The sequence below is a fragment of the Callithrix jacchus genome, chromosome 10 (assembly GCF_049354715.1).
Source record: "Callithrix jacchus isolate 240 chromosome 10, calJac240_pri, whole genome shotgun sequence".
Lineage (NCBI taxonomy): Eukaryota > Metazoa > Chordata > Mammalia > Primates > Cebidae > Callithrix > Callithrix jacchus.
This window is the reverse complement of record NC_133511.1, coordinates 37,644,938-37,663,055: the sequence shown is the minus strand read 5'-3', so window position 1 is coordinate 37,663,055 and position 18,118 is coordinate 37,644,938. Positions and strand designations below refer to the sequence as shown.

Sequence of the window (18,118 nt, the reverse complement as noted above, 5' to 3'; positions counted from 1 at the left end):
ACCTTTTTTAGAAGTTCTTAGTTTCTTTACGTTGGGCTACAACATGTTCTTTTAACTCACAGAAGCTTCTTATTATCCATTCCCTGAAGTGTTATTCTGATATTGGGATGCGCTGGTTCTCCATCAAGCCTTGTTCCCTTGTTGATGTAGAACTGTGATCATCTTTAGAGGGAGAGGCATTCTGATTTTCAGTATTCTCAGCCTTTTTATGCTGGTTTCTTCCCATCATTGTAAATTTATCCTCCTGTCATCTTTGAAATTACCAACTTTCAGATTAGGTCTCTTGAGTGGACGTCCAAGTTGTTAGTTCCCAGGGCCAGAACAGCAGCGTTAAGATTGATGGTGCTTTTCTGCCCAGGATTCTCCTGTCTGGCTTCCTTCTTGTGTCCATAATAGGCGACTCTGCCTTCCCAGGGCTCCAAACCTCAGTCAGAAGGGGAACCAGTCTCGTTTACTCTGCGCCGAGAGCTGCCGCGCCGAGGTGCCGTCACAGCTGCTGCGCCGGCCTCAGGAGTCATGCTGGGGACCCATGTGGGTCCTCCAAACCTCGGTCAGAAGGGGAGCCAGCTCTGTTTTCTCTGCTCCGAGAGCTGCCGCGCCGAGGTGCCTGCGAAACTGCTGCGCCAGCCACAAGAGTCGTGCTGGCGACCCGTGTGACTCCTCCACTGGGGATCTTCTGCTCCGTGAGCGACCAGAATTTGTCTGAAAGTGTGGCGTCCTCTAGTTCTCTGCACTTTCACTGAGAGCTGCAATCCGGAGTTGTTAGCGATCGGCCATCTTGGATCGTTGGCGGGCTTTCTCACTTCCTCATTTTTCTATTGCTGCCATTATGTAAGAAGTGCCTTTCATCTCCCACCATGATTCTGAGGCCTCCCAGCCATGTGGAACTGTAAGTCCAATTAAACCTCTTTTCTTCCCAGTCTTGGGTATGTCTTTATCAGCAGCATAAAAATGGACTAATACAATAAATTGGTGCTAATAGAGTGGGGCATTCTGAAAAGATACCCAAAAAATTTAGAAGTTACTTTGCAACTGGATAACAGGCAGAGATTGGAACAGTTTGGAGGGCTTAGAAGAAGAGAGGAAAATGTGGGAATGTTTGGAGCTCCCTAGAGACTTGTTGAATGGCTTTGCCCAAAATGGTGATAGTGATATGGGCAATAAGGTCCAGGCTGAGAAGGTGTAAGATGGAGATGAGGAACTTGCTGGGAACTAGAGTAAAGGTGACTCTTGTTATGTTTTAGCCAAGAGGCTGATGGCATTTTGCTCCTACCCTAGAGATTTATGGAACTTTGAACTTGAGAAAGATGATTTAGGATATCTGGTGGAAGAAATTTCTAAGCAGCAAAGCATTCAAGAGGGACTTGGGTACTGTTAAAGGCATTCAATTTTATAAGGGAAGCAGAGCATAAACGTTGGGAAAATTTGCAGCCTGACTACATGATAGAAAAGTAAAAGTCATTTACTGTGGAGAAATTCAAGCCTGCTACAGAAATTTGCATAAGTAGCAAGGAGACTAATGTTAAACCCAAGACCATGGGGAAAATGTCTCCAAGCCTTATCAGAGACCTTAACAGCATCTCCTCCCATCACAGGCCTGGAGGCCCACGAGGTAAAAATGGTTTTGTGGGCCAAACCCTGGGTTCCCGTGCTGTGTGCATGGGAACTTAGTGCACACAGGGACTTAGTGCCCTGTGTGCCAGTCACTCCAACCTTGACTGAAAGGGGTCAATGTACAACTTGAGCTGTGGCTTCAAAGGGTGGAAGCCCCACGCCTTGGCAGCTTCCACATGGTGCTGAGCTTGGGGATACACAGAAGTCAAGAATTCAGGTTTGGGAACCTCTTCCTACATTTCAGAAGATGTATGGAAACTCCTGCATGCACAGGTGAAAGTTTGCTGCAGGGTCAAGGCCCTCATGGAAAATCTTTACTAGGACAATACAGAAGGTAAATGTGGAGTTGGAGGCCCCCACACAGAGTCCCTTCTGGGAACTGCCTAGTGGAGCTGTGAGAAGAGGGCTATTGTCTTCCAGAACCCAGAATAGTAGATCCACCAGCAGCTTGTACTGTGCACCTGGAAGAGCTGCAAACATTCCACACCAGCCCATGAAAGCAGCTTGGAGGGAGGCTATACCCTGTAAAGCCACAGGGATGGAGCTGCTCAAGACCATGGGAACCCATATCTTGCATCAGCATGACCCGGATGTGAGACCTGGAGTCAAAGGAGATCATTTTGGAGCTTTAAAATTTGCCCTGTTGGATTTCATATTTGCATGGGCCCTGTAACCCCTTTTTGTTTTGGCCAATTTCTCTCATTTGGAACAGCTGTATTTGCCTAATACCTATCTAGGAAGTAACTAGCTTGCTTTTGATTTTACAGGCCTATAGGCAGAAGGGACGTGCCTTGTCTCAGATGAGACTTTGGACTGTGGACTTTTGGGTTAATGCTGAAATGAGTTAAGACTTTGAGGGACTGTTGGGAAGACATAATTGGTTTTGGAATGTGAGGGCATGAAATTTGGAGGGGCCAAGGGTGGAATGATATGATTTGGCCCTGCCCCAATGAAATCTCCACATGGATTGTATCTCCCAGAATTCCCACGTGTTGTGGGAGGGACCCAGGGTTGGTAATTGAATCATCGGGTGCTGGTCTTTTCTGTGCTGTTCTCATAGTAAGTCTCATAAGCTCTGATGGGTTTATCAGGGGTTTCCACTTTTGTTTCTTCCTCATTCTTCTCTTGCCACTGCCATGTAAGAAGTACCTTTTATCTCCTGCCATGATTCTGAGGCCTCCTGAGCCATGTAGAATTGTTATATCCAATTAAACCTCTTTTTCTTCCCAGTCTTGAGTATGTCTTTATCAGCAGCATGAAAACAGACTAATACATGGAAGAAGGAATCCCAGCCAAGGAATACAGGTGGTCTATAGAAGCAGGAAAAGACAGAGAAACAGATTCTCTCCTTGAGCCTATAGAGGTAACACAGCCCTGCCAACACCTTGATTTTAGCCCAGTGAAACCCATTTCAAACTTCTGACTTTCAGAAATGTAAGATAATAAATTTGAGCCACTAAATTGTAAGTTGTTAGAGCAGCCATAAGAAATTAATATTCTATTTAACATATTTCACAGGTTGTGGGTATTAAAAGGTGAACATATCAGTTATTTTATTAGCATGTCATCTGCCTGTAAAATCTGACTGTATACCATAATCCACCTAAAGATACATATCCATCCCAAGTATGAAATACATTACTTCATCATAAGGTCTCTGAAAGTTTTATCCCTTTATCAACTCAAAATCAAAAATTCCCATCAGATTAAAAGTTCTAAATCTCATTTGCTAAACCAGGTATGAATGAGGCTCTGGGTATAATCCATCCTAAAGCACAGTTTCTCTCTATCTGTGTACCTGTGAAATTTAAGAACCAAGTTACCTGCTCCAAAAATACAGTGGCAGGACAGGCATAGGGCCACAGTTACAGACATTTGCACTTTAAAAGAGAGACAATGAAAGGTATCACTGATTCCAAGAAATGTCAAAAGCTCTCCAAACTTGTTCGTTTTCAAGGTCTGGGAATAATGCTCTACTGTTCAAGGTTTTACCTTCTAGCTCTTGACTCCACTCTCTGGGCCATTATTTCTTGAAATAAATAAATAAAAGGTAGCATAAGATTGCAGAGGAGTCATTTTATTAGTTTATCTGCCTGTAGAATTTTGAATATCAGCCTTCTTTTACACTCTCTCTGTTCTTTTTTGGCCGAAGATGAGTGTTTCTGATTATATAAAATTTTCCTAAACTTTGTGGGTGTCTTAAATATAAGAATTCATTAGAAAAGAGGCCCCTCTCAGATAGTCATACCTCTATATTTGGCTCTGCTGAGATCGCTGAGGTCATCTATAAGTCACATACTAAATCTCCTTAAGGCCTGTTTTGTAGCTGAACACTCTAACCTTTTGATCTTTTTGTGGTATTAGCAAACTTTATAGCCATACCCTTGGCTATTTCTATTCTGACAGTGAATCTCAATTTTACCATCTTTTGCAGTCTTTTTAGGCTGGGAATTTCTGAGATTATCAAGTCGTATTTCCTTTTCATTTCACAGTTCTTCTCTCAGTCTGTCCCTTCTAGCATTTTACTATAATCAGCAAGAAGAAATCAGGGCTGGACATAGTGGCTCATGCCTGTAATCCCGGTACTTTGGGAGGCCGGGGCAGGTGGATCACAAGGTCAGGAGTTCAAGACCAGCCTGACCAACATGGTGAAACCTCATCTCTACTAAAAATACAAGAATTAGCCAAGTGTGGTGGCACATGCCTGTAATCCCAGCTACTCAGGAGGCTGAGGCAGGAGAATCGCCTGAACCCAGGAGGTGGAGATTGCAGTGAACCAAGATCATGCCACTGCACTCTGAGGTTGCAGTGAACCGAGATCATGCCACTGCACTCCAGGGCAACAGAACAAGACTCAGGAGGAGGAGGAGGAGGAGGAGCTGGAGGAAAGGGAAGGGGAAGGAAGAAGGAAGGAAGAAAAAAGGAAGGAAGGAGGAGGAAGAAGAAGAAGGGGAAGAAATAACAATAATAATCAGGCTGTATCTTCAATACTTTGCTTATAAATAGCCTCAGCTAAATGTTCAATTTCATTGTTTATGTAACTACAGGGCACAATATCACTAGCTTTCTGTCACTTTTTTTTTTTTTTGAGACGGAGTTTCGCTCTTGTTACCCTGGCTGGAGTGCAATGGCGCGATCTCGGCTCACCGCAACCTCCACCTCCTGGGTTCAGACAATTCTCCTGCCTCAGCGTCCTGAGTAGCTGGGATTACAGGCACGCACCACCATGGCCAGCTAATTTTTTGTATTTTTAGTAGAGACGGGGTTTCACTATGTTGACCAGGATGGTCTCGATCTCTTGACCTCGTGATCCACCCGCCTCGGCTTCCCAAAGTGCTGGGATTACAGGCTTCAGCCACCGCACCTGGACGCTTTCTGTCACTTTATAACAAAGTACTCTTTCCTCAATTTTCCATTAACATTTCTCATTTTTTTCTATACCTCACTAGCAGCACCTTAAACATCTATATTTCTACCAATAGCCTGTTCATGATGACTAATGTATTCTCCAAAATGACGTTTTTTCTGCCATGCTCTTCACTGAGTCATTAACACCAACATTTCTACTAACAATCTATTTAAGGCAATCTAGGTTTTTTTCTATCACACTCCTCAAAATTCTTTTAGCCTCTTTCCATTGCCTAATTCCAAAGCCACATCCATATTTTTTGGTATTTATTACAGTAGCACCCCATTTCCAACACAAAATCTGTATTCATTTCCTATTGCTGCTATAACAAATGACCACAAACTTAGCTGCTTTTGAAAAACACAAATAGTTTTTTTTTTTTTTTTTTTTTTGAGAGAGAGTCTTGCTGTGTTACCAGGTGCCAGGCTAGAGTGCAGTGGCACAATCTCGGCTCACTGCAACCTCCACCTCCCAGGTTCAAGCAATTCTCCTGCCTCAGCCTCTCAAGTAGCTGCTACTACAGGTGTGTGCCACCACGCCCAGCTAACTTTTGTATTTTAGTGGAGACAGGGTTTCACCATGTTGGCCAGGATGGCCTCAATCTCTTGACCTCGTGGTCTGCCCACCTTGGCTTCCCAAAGTGCTGGAATTACAGGCATGAGCCACTGTGCCCAGCCACAAATAGTATTTTTAAATAGTTTTTTTCAGTTCTGGAAATTAGAAGTCTGATACTAGACTCACTGTACTAAAATCAATGTATAAGTAGGGCTCTGGGCCTTTCAGGAACCTCAAGGGGAGGATCTGTTTTCTTGCCTTTTCTGGTTTTTAGAGGCCACTTACACTCCTTGGTTCTTGGATCCTTTATTCATCTTCAGAATTAATAGTGGGTCAAATCATTCTCACTTCACTTTGATCTTCTGCCTTTCTTTTCCACTTCTAAGGATGCTTATGATTATATTGGAACCCCCTGGATAATCCTGGATATCTGTCTTAAGATCAGCTGATTAGCAAACTTTATTCTGTTGGCAACCTTAATTCCCCTGTGCCATGTAAACTAACATAGTCACAGGTTCTGGGATTAGAAAGTGGACATCTTGGGATGGAGGAGTGAGGGAGGTTATTCTGCCTGCTATGAGAACTTAAGAGTCAAGGGAAATTTGGGGGACAGGGACTGCTAGTTGTCCTCTAATATTCATTCTTGCCTTTTTTCTAGTAATAACATCTGTTTTACAGGTTCCTAGCTACCAGAATAAAAACAATGTTACTCAGCCTCTCTTATAGCTAAAATGTCTATATGACTAAGTTTAGAGCTGTGGAGAAGAAAAAATGCCTTTTTTTCCTTCTACTTCTTTCTCCATGCTGGATGGAATACAGACTTGAGGTATATCACTGTACCATGCAGTCATAGGTCATAGCTAGGGCTGGTACAAAAGCAAGCTAGATTAAACCCGGGACCCTGCTGACATTTTAGAGCAGAGTAACCACACTGGCTAGAACGTTTATGTCAACAAGAAATAAACTATCTTATTTAAGCCACTTTTACTTTTAATCTCTGTTGGAACAATCTAACTGAAATCCTAGCTACGACTTTTTTTTTAAGGTGGGAGATATTATAATGTTGTAACTACTTTTTAGAAGCAGATGGACTCATACCCAAAATCTGGCCCACATATAGAGACTAATGAAACTCCACACACCAAAAGAGTATGAAAAGCTTTGTTACTAACATAATTGATGTCCTTGGAGACAGCAGGTCAGGCCTTCACAGCAGGTCTGAAATGGCTTGGGTCTTTTTATTGCAGTTAGAAGCTACATAGGGGCAGGCTGAGGATTCCTAGGTGCAAGCTGGGGCCTGAATCTCCTGATTTGAATCCTCTGCCAAAGCCAAAGGAAAAAGCACTTGGGCTTTCTCATTAGCATGCCCAGATATAAAGCAGAAGGGACAAGAGAAAGGTGAGGCTTAAAAGCTGTCAGCAGTCAAAAATCAAAAATTGAATTTGGCTGGGTGCGGTGGCTCACACCTGTAATCTCAGCACTTTGGGAGGCCAAGGTGGGTGGATCACCTGAGGTCAGGAGTGCAAGACCAGCCTGACTAACATGATAAAACCTCATGTCTACTAAAAATAACAGAAGTCAGCTGGGTGTGGTGGCACATGCCTCTGGTCCCAGCTACTTGGGAGGCTGAAGCAGGAGAATCTCTTTAACCCAGAAGGCAGAGGTTGCAGTGAGCCGAGATCATGCCACTATACTCCAGCCTCGGCAACAGAGTGAGACTTTACCTCAAAAATATATATATATATTAACAGCATAACTGTGTGTAATTAAAAGTGATCAAGAGAGGGAACCATATCTGTAGGAGCAGTCTTTGTGTAGGTAATGGGGATTGAGCTTTAGTGGAAGGGGAGAAACTGGCTTCACATAGAACTATGGAAAGAGGACAAATCTGTGAGTACAGAAGCAGGTAGATTTAAAGGTATGGTAGTCAAAATATGGAGAGGCTCTCTTGTAATAGCTTTTATTTTTGGTTAAATAAGCAAAGTAATCAACTGAGTAAGGGGAAAGAAGATGTGAAAGTTATCTCACAGAGCTGGACAATGAATTGCAATAGAGAAACCTGAGGTATTTGTGTTTTGCACAACCCTTTGTCATTTCATCTAAAAGAGTGGTTAGATATGATCAGGGTTGAGTTTTACCAAGAATCTCAGCCTTGGTTCTCAGAAAGCAACCTGTGGTAAGGAACTTATGTAATATTATTGGAATGACAAGGGATATGAAGCAGGGAAGGAAGGAAAGCCAATATAGAGATAAGATCATTGAGGCCAAGAAATTGAATTGCTGAGGTATTGGATGGATTGTCTAGAATGAGTAGAAATGAAAATAAGCATAATGCCGGCGCAGTCACTCATGCCTGTAATTCTAGCACTTTGGGAAGCCAAGGGGGGCGGGTTGCCTGAGCTCAGCGGTTTGAGACCAGCCTGGGTGATATGGTGAAACCCCATTTCTACTAAAATACAAAAAATTAGCCAGACAAATCTTGCTTTGCTTCTCATTTGCAGTGTCTTCCATTTTTTTCTTTCCATTTTCCAGAAATGGTCTTCCATTTTCTTCTTTCATTAATTAAATATTAAGTACTGTCTGTGTGCCAGAAACTTTGCTACGTTCTAAGAATACATCATGATCACAAAATAGCCAACTTTGCTAAGGCTAGGATTCACATTTCTAGGTTAGAAATTTTGGCCACAGGCCGGCCGCGGTGGCTCAAGCCTGTAATCCCAGCACTTTGGGAGGTCAAGGCGGGTGGATCACCAGGTCAAGAGATCGAGACCATCCTGGTCAACATGGTGAAACCCCATCTCTACTAAAAATACAAAAAATTAGCTGGGCATGGTGGCACGTGCCTGTAATCCCAGCTACTCAGGAGGCTGAGGCAGGAGAATTGCCTGAACCCAGGAGGCGGAGGTTGCGGTGAGCCGAGATTGCGCCATTGCACTCCAACCAGGGTAACAAGAGCAAAACTCCGTCTCAAAAAAAAAGAAATTTTGGCCACAAAAGAAGAAGGCAGAAGTGACCAGAAGCCATTATTGTTGGAAGATCATCATGGTCAGTCGCAGTGATGGGCAAATACAAAGGTGCCAGCAGCTCACTCCTCTCCACTCTATAGCATCTTCATGACTACAGACTCTGCTGACCAACAGCAGCCCCAGTCCCACCACCAGGGACTAGGCTGTAGACCTGAAGACAGTAGCTTCAGAAAAGCAGAGTTTTTCCACATTCAGCAGTTTCCATAGATTTCCCAGCAAGCTCCTACTTCATGGTTCCACTTCAGCAGCTTGGTCATGCTCGGATTAACAGATTCCCCTGCAAGCTTCTATTTGTTTACCCACACCAGTGCTTCAAACAACCTGCTTAGTCATTGTTTCTCTGATCCTGACTGGCACGCCACAGTAAAGCAGGCTAGATTTTTATCCCTTGCCCCTTATACTCTAATCCTCCAATTTTCCTTTTCCAGACCTTCATTTTCCCAGCTCCTCCCATATTTGGTAAAATATAATTCCTGTAATAAATACCTTAGTCCCATAATTCTTACAATGGCTTTGTTTTCCTGATGGATACAGTCTAATAAAGAAAGTGTAAAAATAAGTGGTCTCATAAATCAGTGTAAAAAGCACTAACTTCACAGGTATATAAACATAGGGGAGATGAACAACATTCTGAATTCTGAAAAAAGCTTCATAGTTAGCCAAATTAGTACTATTTCATAGATGGAAAAGGAGAAAAGAACTTCCAAGGCCTAAATGAAACAGATTCAGGACAAAGAAGGAGAGGGAAGCAGGGGCTTTCATTCCCATAGGTTTCCTTCTGACATGCCTAACTATGTGGGTTTCCGGCTCTTTCATCATTAGTTCCATCAGACATTGTTTTCACAAGGTCGTACCCAAGAACTCCCATTTCTGCTATACAGCACTATAGAGATTTCTTGGTACCTAGAATTTATCTAGAAGAAAATGTAAAATAAAGAGCTTTATATGCAGGTGCAAATAACTTACAATTTATCATTTCGCTTTGAGCCCTTAATTTTTTTTTTCAGGACATAGTCTTGGTCTTTCGCCCAGGCTGCAGTGCAGTGGCACAATCTTGGCTCACTGCAATCCCCACCTCCCAGGTTCAAGTGATTCTCCTGCCTCAGCCTCCCAAGTAGCTAGGATTACAGGCACACGCTGCCACCACACCCAGCTAATTTTTGTATTTTTAGTAGAGATGGGGTTTTAACATTTTGGCCAGGTGGACCTCAAGTAATCAACCCATCTCAGCCTACCAAAGTGCTGGGATTACAGGTGTGAGCCACTGTGCTGGCCTGATTTTTTTTTTTTTTTTTTTTTTGAGATGTACTTTCACTCTTGTTGCTCAGGCTGGAATGCAATGGCTCGATCTTGGCTCACCACAGCCTCCGCCTCCTGGGTTCAAGCAATTCTCCTGCCTCGGCCTCCCAATAGCGGGGATTGCAGGCATGCGCCAGCATGCCCAGCTAATTTTTGTATTTTAGTAGAGACGGGGTTTCTCCATATTGGTAAGGCTGGTCTCGAACTCCCAACCTCAGGTGATCCGCCTGCCTCAGCCTCCCAAAGTGCTGGGATTACAGGCGTGAGCCACCACACCTGGCCTGAACCCTGAATTTTTTTTTTTTTTTAGATGGAATCTCACTCTGTTGCCAGGTTGAAGTGCAGTGGCACGTGATCTCAGCTCACTGCAACCTCTGCCTCCTAGTGAACCCTGAATTTTTAATGAAATTGTAAAACTGGACATTTTCAAAATGGGAATTTTACCTCTGAGAGTACAAAGGTACTGATGAAAATAATGTAAGGGTTGAAGTAAATAATCTATAAAGTGCTCTCCAACCTTAAAATCATTACCTGAGAGAATTATGTCAGGATGTATTGAATATGCCACTATTTGACATGCCAGCCTGGTTTGTGGCTGCAGTGCTTTGGCATGTGTTTGCATTTTTGTGTCTTTTTTCTGATTTCCAGGAGAAGAGAGAAGATAGAACCAGAAGTTGCAGAGACAAGAGATAATTCCAGCCAAATCTGTCTAAGAAAACCTTTCATGTACTTCTCTAGAACTAGATGCATACCGTTTTATGAAAACCAGCCATAGGAAAACATGTGAGCAACAACTCCCATGAACATTCGTCCTAACTCAGATTTTGTGAGCAGTGACATTTAACAAAGCAGTGAAGTTTAACAGAGTTCTGAGAATACCATGAAATACATTATGCCTCCCTGAACACAAATCAGGACATCACCTAGCTCTGATACATGCCACAAGGATGAAGCTTGTGAGCAGAACAAATATTTTTCTGAAGAATTCACAGTGCTCCTTTGCAATTTATAGATTCCATGTTGCAATATATGTTAAATAAAATTTCTGTTTATTAAACTTCTTGATTTCTATTAAACCTCTAACTTGCTGATGTTTTTGAAGTCTGGCATATTTTGATTTTTTAATTGCCCATATCAGTGTAATAAATACTCCTAAAGTTACCACATCCCACAAAGTGGCCCTTGGTGGCAGCAATCAAGCAAAGTTTACCTTTTTGTATGGTGAAAGGAGGCCTTTCTATGGCTGTACAGTTACATTGACTCTTCCAGATTTCATACATGGCACTTTGGCATACAGAAAAAACATGAAATTTTTCATTAAAATGCCATGAATCAAGCCAGGGGCATTGGCTCATGACTGTAATCCCAGCACTTAGGCCAAGGTGGGCTAATCACTTGAGCTCAGGAGTTCAAGACCAGCCTGAGCAACAGTGTCTCTACAAAAAATACAAAAATTAACCAGGCATGGTGGAATGCACTTATAGTCCCTGCTACTTGCGGAGGAGTGGTCCTGAGGTGGGAGGATTCCTTGAGCACAGGAGAATTACTTGAACCTGGGAGGTTGAGACTGCATTGAGCTGTGTTTCACCACTGCATGCCAGCCCAGGTGACAGTGTGAGACCCTGTCTCAAAAAAAAAAGGTATTGAATCAAAATTAGAAATTAAGAGTTTTAAGAAAACATGTTATGTGGCCTTTTATTAATAACACTACTAAATTTTGGTTCCTCCCCATAATTAGTTTTGAAACACTTGATGTAGTGAGAAATGCATTAACATATTGAATGCCTACTATGTACCAAATTTTGTGCATGTATTTTTTATTTAATCTGACCAGCCAGCCAAACCGTGGGTATTTTTGTCTCCATTTTCCAGATGAGAAACTGGTGGCTTAAAGAAATTAAACTTACCCACAGCTACCTAGCTACCTACGGTAACAGAATCAAGATTCAAACTCAGGTTTATCTGGTTCCAAAACCCATATTCTTTCTGCTACCGCAGCCTCTGCCTCCATTTTGGTAGAAATGGGAACTATTCAATGAAATGAGAGAAAACAGAAAACGAATTCACTTTTAAATGAAGAAAATTAGTAGAAAAATAGACCCAATGAAGGAAATATTTGTGCTTTCCTTTATTTTTAATTATAAAAGTAGGATTTAAGAAGGCAACAGAAAATTTAGTGCTTAGACTTTTAAATAGAAAGTTGTGTGCCCCTGTAGAAAATATTTGAGCATTTTTTATACTATCAAGAAAAAATTCTGTGAAATAAGGTGTAATTTATAAAATAACAGTTCAATGGGGGTAAGTGGGCCAGAAGAGTGTGCCAAGTTGTTTATGAATCATTCCAAGCACCTCAGATGAAAACTCACTTTGATTTAAAAAAAGAAAGAAAAAAACAGGGTTTATATTCATATACACTAGTATATATATACACGGCAGCATCCTGCATGCCAAACTAGGTTCACCGTTAATAATCCCTCATTTTAATACCTCTTACTTAGGAACCAAAGAATGCCTCTACAAGCAAAAGACAGTTGAAAATAGTTAAAATCCAAAGTCAGAATAGGCCAAAAAAATAAAATAAGCCTAACTAGTAAGCTGGTGAAACAAGATAAGATTTGCATTTTACTAGAACTTGCACATTATGACATTGTCCTTTTATGAAACTGAGGTATGACCAGAATTCTTACACAATTCTGCCTTTGTCTCCTTCAGAATTTTAGTAGATACAAGGTGGGTTCATTGAAAGTGACAAAAGTGGAAAGACAAAGAGTAAAGATCCTTTGTGAATTAACTGAAAATGTAATAAAAATAACATTTTTTGGCTGGACACAGTGGCTCATGCCTGTAATTCCAGCACTGTGGGAGGCCAAAGCAGGAGGATTGCTTGAGCCCAGGAGTTTGAGACCAGCCTGGGCAATATAGCAAGACCCCATCTCTATATAAAATATGAAAATGTTATTTTTAAAAAATAACTTTTTTTTAGGCCAGGCGCAGTGGCTCACGCCTATAATCCCAGGCCTTTGGGAGGCTGAGGTGGGTGGATCATGAGGTCAAGAGCTGGAGAACATCCTGACCAACATGGTGAAACCCCTCTCTACTAAAAATACAAAAATTAGCTGGGCACGGTGGCACGTGCCTGTAGTCCCAGCTATTCAGGAGGCTGAGGCAGGAAAATCACTTGAACCCAGGATGCAGCGATTGCAGTGAGCCGAGATCACGCCACTGCACTTCAGCCTGGGAACAGAGTGAGACTGTCTCAAAAAATATATTTTTTTAAATAATATAAGAAAGAAAAATGCCCTTTCACACTGCATCTTCAACTTCTAAGGAAAAAGAGTCTTCTTTCAAATGTGAAGAAGTAAATTTAGAGAAAATCAAAGAAAGCATCACTTTCCTCAGTGGAAAAACTTATAAAACTTCTTATGAGAGAGTAATCTCAGGCCGGGCGTGCTGGCTCATACCTGTAATCCCAGCACTTTGGGAGGCCGAGGCAGGTGGATTGTGTGAACTCAGGAGTTCAAGACTAGCCTGAGCAACATGGCAAGACCCTGTCTCTACTAAAAATACAACAACAACAAAAAAAGATAGCTGGGCTTGGTGGTACATGCCTGTGGTCCCAGCTGCTGGGGAGGCTAAGGTGGTGGATAGCTTGAGCCCAGGAGGCAGAGGTTGCAGTGAGCAGAGACCGTGCCACTGCACTCCATCCTGAGTGACAGAGCGAGTCCCTGTCTCAAACAACAACAAAAAAGAGATACAATCTCTTGGTCAGAAGGTATCAAATAATCAAAAGAAAAATTTAAACACATTTGTGAGAGGCAGGGCTTCTAATAACTGGTCAGAAAAATTTAACCTTCATTTTAAAATTGACAGCAGGGAGGGTTACCATGACCTTATTTTAAATCCATAGTGCACCAGAATGACTATGTCTGTGTTTCTTATGAATGTTGAAGCTGTTTGCAGAAAGTGTACTATATACATATATAAATATACACACATGTATATATTTTGATAGCTATTACATGTACTAAATTTTGTCAATTTCATGTAATTTACCTTTTACAATAAAAATGATTCATTAAATGCATAATTAAATGTGACTTAGTTTTTATATCTCTGTAAAATTTTAAAATAAAAATTCCCAAAATGTTTATTTGTATCTTCTTTGACATTGAGAAACCTGACATTCATTAGCCACAATGCATGCTCTAATTTAACTCTAGTATACATGAAAATTTGCTTCAGAATTGCTAATCTACATACCTAGGAGAAACTACCAACTAAAGTACAGCATTTATATCATTCTTTTCATCCCCAGTCTTACTTACACAGTCAACACACAGTTTTCCAAAGTTATTAAGGCCAGCTCCTTTCTTCTCCACCCCCTTCACTGTGGTAGGGTTTTGTTTGGTTTTCCTTGCTGTTTTTTAAGAGTTAGAGGTCTTTGCTTATAGCTATTACTGGGAAAAAAAAAAAAAGAGTTAGGGGTCTCACTTTATCACCCAGACTGGAGTGCAGGGGCAAAATCAGCTCACTGCAGCCTCGAACTCCTGGCTCAAGAGACATGCCCACCTCAGCCTCCCCAGTATCTGGGACTAAAGGCATGCACTGCAATCCCCAGCCTTTTTTTTTTTTTTTTTTTTCTTGTTTTTTAAGAGATAGGATATCATTGTGTTGCCTGGGCTAGAGTGGAACCTCTGACCTCAAACAACCTTTCTATCTTAGCCTCCTAAGTCGTGATAGTTTACTTATTTTATTAATTCACTCTTTGGAGAATTGTGTAGGTGTTGACATATGCATAGTGTTGTATACCTATCACTACCATACCCTGCAGAACAGCCCTATCATGCCAAAAATTCCTTCATACAGCCCTGAGCAACCACTGATCTGGATTTTGTTTCTATTGCCCTTCCCAGAAAGCGGGAATACTAGAATAAAACTTGCGGTGCTAGATTGAAGTTGGAGATATACAGAGAATTCTTATAATTTTATGTTGCTCAGCATCCATTTTGAATATGTTTAACTTTCTCATGCCAGAAGCAGGGCTCAATTCATCTTTGGCACAATTTCCGGTTCTACATTACACCCAAATGGCTTGAAGCTGGTGGCCAGCAACAAGACCTTAGAGGGATCTCTCCTGAGCCCTGCTTCCGGTATAAGAAAGTTAAACATGCATATGTCAACACCTACACAATTCTACAAAGAGTGAATTTACTGTATGCAAAAAAGAAAAACATCCAGGATGCTGGAAGAATCCAACATGGAATGCAGATTCTGACAAATGAATCTGACTGTATTAAAATTGATAAGATTGGATCCCAAGGTCAGGAGTTCGAGAGCAGCCTGGCCAATATGATGAAACCCTGTCTCTACTAAAAATTATCCAAGTGTGGTGGTGGGTGTCTGTAGTCCCAGCTGATCAAGAGGCTGAGGCAGGAGAATCACTTGAACCCGGGAGGTAGAGGTTGCATGAGCTGAGATTTTGCCACTGCACTCCAGTAGAGACTCCATCTCCAAAAAAAAAAAAAAAGAAGAATCATAGAATTCTAATAGCCTGGGCTGGGTGTGGTGGCTCACACCTATAATCCCAGCACTTTGGGAGGCCAAGGCAGGTGGATCACTTGAGGTCAGGAGTTCAAGACCAGCCGAGCCAAGATGGTGAAATGCCATCTCTACTAAAAATACAAAAATACTCCTTTTTATTGCCACAGTGGAAGAAAAAAAAAACCATTAAAAGCTGATGATTTGAAAGGGAAAAAAGTCTATATGCCAAGAAAAAAAAAAGATTTTATCTTGCAATAAAGACTCCCTGTAACAACAACAGCTAACGTTTGTTGAAAGCTTATAATATGCGAAGTCTTGTGCAAAGCTCTTTATATGCAGGATTTTATCTAATCCCCCAGCAACCCAATAAAATAAGTATCATTACTATGTCCATATTCAAATAAGGGAACTGAGGTGTTAAGTAATGTGCCCAAGGTTGCAAAGGTGGGGAAAGTTATATCCAGGAATCAAACCAAAGTCCATCTGTCTTTAGATGTAACATAACCTCTATCATATACAACTAGGTTTCTTTTTTGAGACAAAGTCTCGCTCTGTCACCCAGACTGGAGTGCAGGGCACCATCTCTTGGCTCACTGCAACCTCCACCACCCAGGTTCAAGTGATTCTCCTACCTCAGCCTTCTTGAGTAGCTGGAATTACAGGCATCCACCACCATGTCTGGATAATTTTTGTATTTTTAATAGAGACAGGGTTTCACTATATTAGCCAGGCTGGTCTCGAACTGCTGACCTCAAGTGATCTGCCCACATCGGCCTCCCAAAGTGCTGGGATTACAGGCATGCACGACCACACCTGGCCAAGGTTTCTGTTCAGAGCAGAATTTTCCAGATGATTATGGGTATAGGCTTTTGGAATTTGCTAAAAATATTTTTTAAACATTTTACAAGCATGACTAAGGCAAACATATAACAAAAACTTTTATAAGCAAATGCATATAACAATTTGGTGGAGAATTATTTAATTTGCCATATGAGCACTTAGGAAATACTGTAACTTTAAATCTTTTTAGCTTTTGTAGACCACCAGTGGCATGTACTAGGCACACTATCTCCTTTTTTTTGAGACAGAGTTTCACTCTTGTCACCCAGTCTGGAGTGCAATGGCACAATCTCGGCTCACTGCAACCACCACCTCCCAGTTTCAAACAATTCTCCTGCTTCATCCTCCATAATAGCTGGGATTATAGGCATGGGCCACCGTACCTGGCTAATTTTGTATTTTTATTTATTTATTTTTTTTTAAAAAACCTCTTTTTTTTTTTTTTTTTTTTCCAGTGGGATGGGAGAATCACAAGGAATCAGGTGTTCAGAGGAATGTATTGAGTAGAGGTGAGGAACTAGGATGTTGAAAAGTAAAAAAAGGAGAGAGAGAGGAAGAAAGAGGAAGAAAAAGAGGGAGAGAGAATAGGAATATCGCTTCATTCTAAAAATGGGTATTAATAATGGCCAATCAATATTTTGTGTATTTAAAATGGAGAACTCTATAAATATTTATTGAGTTTACTTGTTCTGGATCTGAGTTGAAGTCCTGGATATCCTTATTAATTTTCTGTCTCATTGAGTCTAAATCTCGTTATGGGTCTTATGTATCTGGGTATTAAGATCTCTTATTGTTGCATTGATCCTTTTACCACTGTATCTTTGTTGCTTTGAAATCTATTTTATCAAATGTGAGAATTGCAACTCCTGCTTTTTGTTTATTTATTTATTTTTGCTCTCCATTTGGTTGGTAAATTTTTCTCCAACCCTTTGTTTTGAGTCTTTGTGTATCTTTGGATATACCGTTAGGTTTTGGCTGTATCTTTTGATTGGGGGATTAGTCGATTTAAATTTAGGGTTACTGCTATTTGATGTTAACTGGCTATTTTATTTATTCGTTGATGTAAATTCTTCTTTATGTTGATGCTCTTTACTTTTTTGTATATTTTTAGAGAGGCTCATACTGGTTGTTCCTTTCTATGTATAATGCTTCTTTCAGAAGTTCTTGTAAAGCAGGCCTAGTGGTAATAAAATCTCTGAGTACTTGCTTGTTCATAAAAGATTTTATTTTTCCTTCAATTGTGAAGCTTAGTTTGGCAGAATATGAGATTCTAGGCTGAAAGTTCTCTTTTTTAAGTATGTTGAATATTGGCCCCCACTCTCTTCTGGCTTGTAGGATTTCCGCTGAGAGATCTGCTGTAAGTCTAATAGGCTTCCCTTTATGGGTAACCTGGCCTTTCTCTCTGGCTGCCTTAGTATTTTCTCCTTCATTTCAATCCTGGTGAATCTAAAGATTATGTGCCTTGGGGTTGCTCTTCTTGAGGAATATCTTTGTGGTGTTCTCTGTATTACCTGGGGTTGAATAGTGTCCTGCTTTGCTAGATTGGGAAATTTTTCCTGGATAATATCCTGAAAAGTATTTTCCAGCTTGGATTCATTCTCTCCATCACATTCAGGTATACCAATCAAACGTAGATTGGGTCTTTTCACATAGTCCCATATTTCTTGGAGACTTTGCTCATTCCTTTTCATCCTTTTTTCTCTATTCTTGTCTTGTCGTTTTATTTCATTAAGTTGGTCTTCAACCTCTGATATCCTTTCTTCTGCTTGATCCATTCTGCTATTTAAACTTGTGCATATTTCACCAAGTTCTCGTGTTGTATTTTTCAACTCCA

At 41.1% G+C, this 18,118-nt stretch overlaps 1 protein-coding gene across 19 annotated transcripts in view; it reads left to right on the top strand.

The window, feature by feature from the left end:
• The window catches only part of CEP126 (centrosomal protein 126), a 134,823-nt gene that overhangs the window by 99,920 nt on the left and 16,785 nt on the right, over nucleotides 1-18,118 (top strand). For 6 of the 19 annotated variants that reach the window (XM_035265190.3, XM_009007189.5, XM_078339896.1 and 3 more), the window contains one exon: nucleotides 10,552-11,004. The exons of 4 other annotated variants lie outside the window; for them this stretch is intronic. In XM_035265190.3, coding sequence (XP_035121081.3) covers nucleotides 10,552-10,568 — 17 coding nt within the window. In that variant the 3' untranslated portion in view covers nucleotides 10,569-11,004. Of the gene's footprint in view, nucleotides 1-396; nucleotides 2,978-10,213; nucleotides 10,364-10,551; nucleotides 11,005-18,118 lie in introns of those variants that run through there. 9 more of the 19 variants (XM_078339895.1, XM_054241773.2, XM_054241781.2 and 6 more) reach the window with 6 other exon arrangements.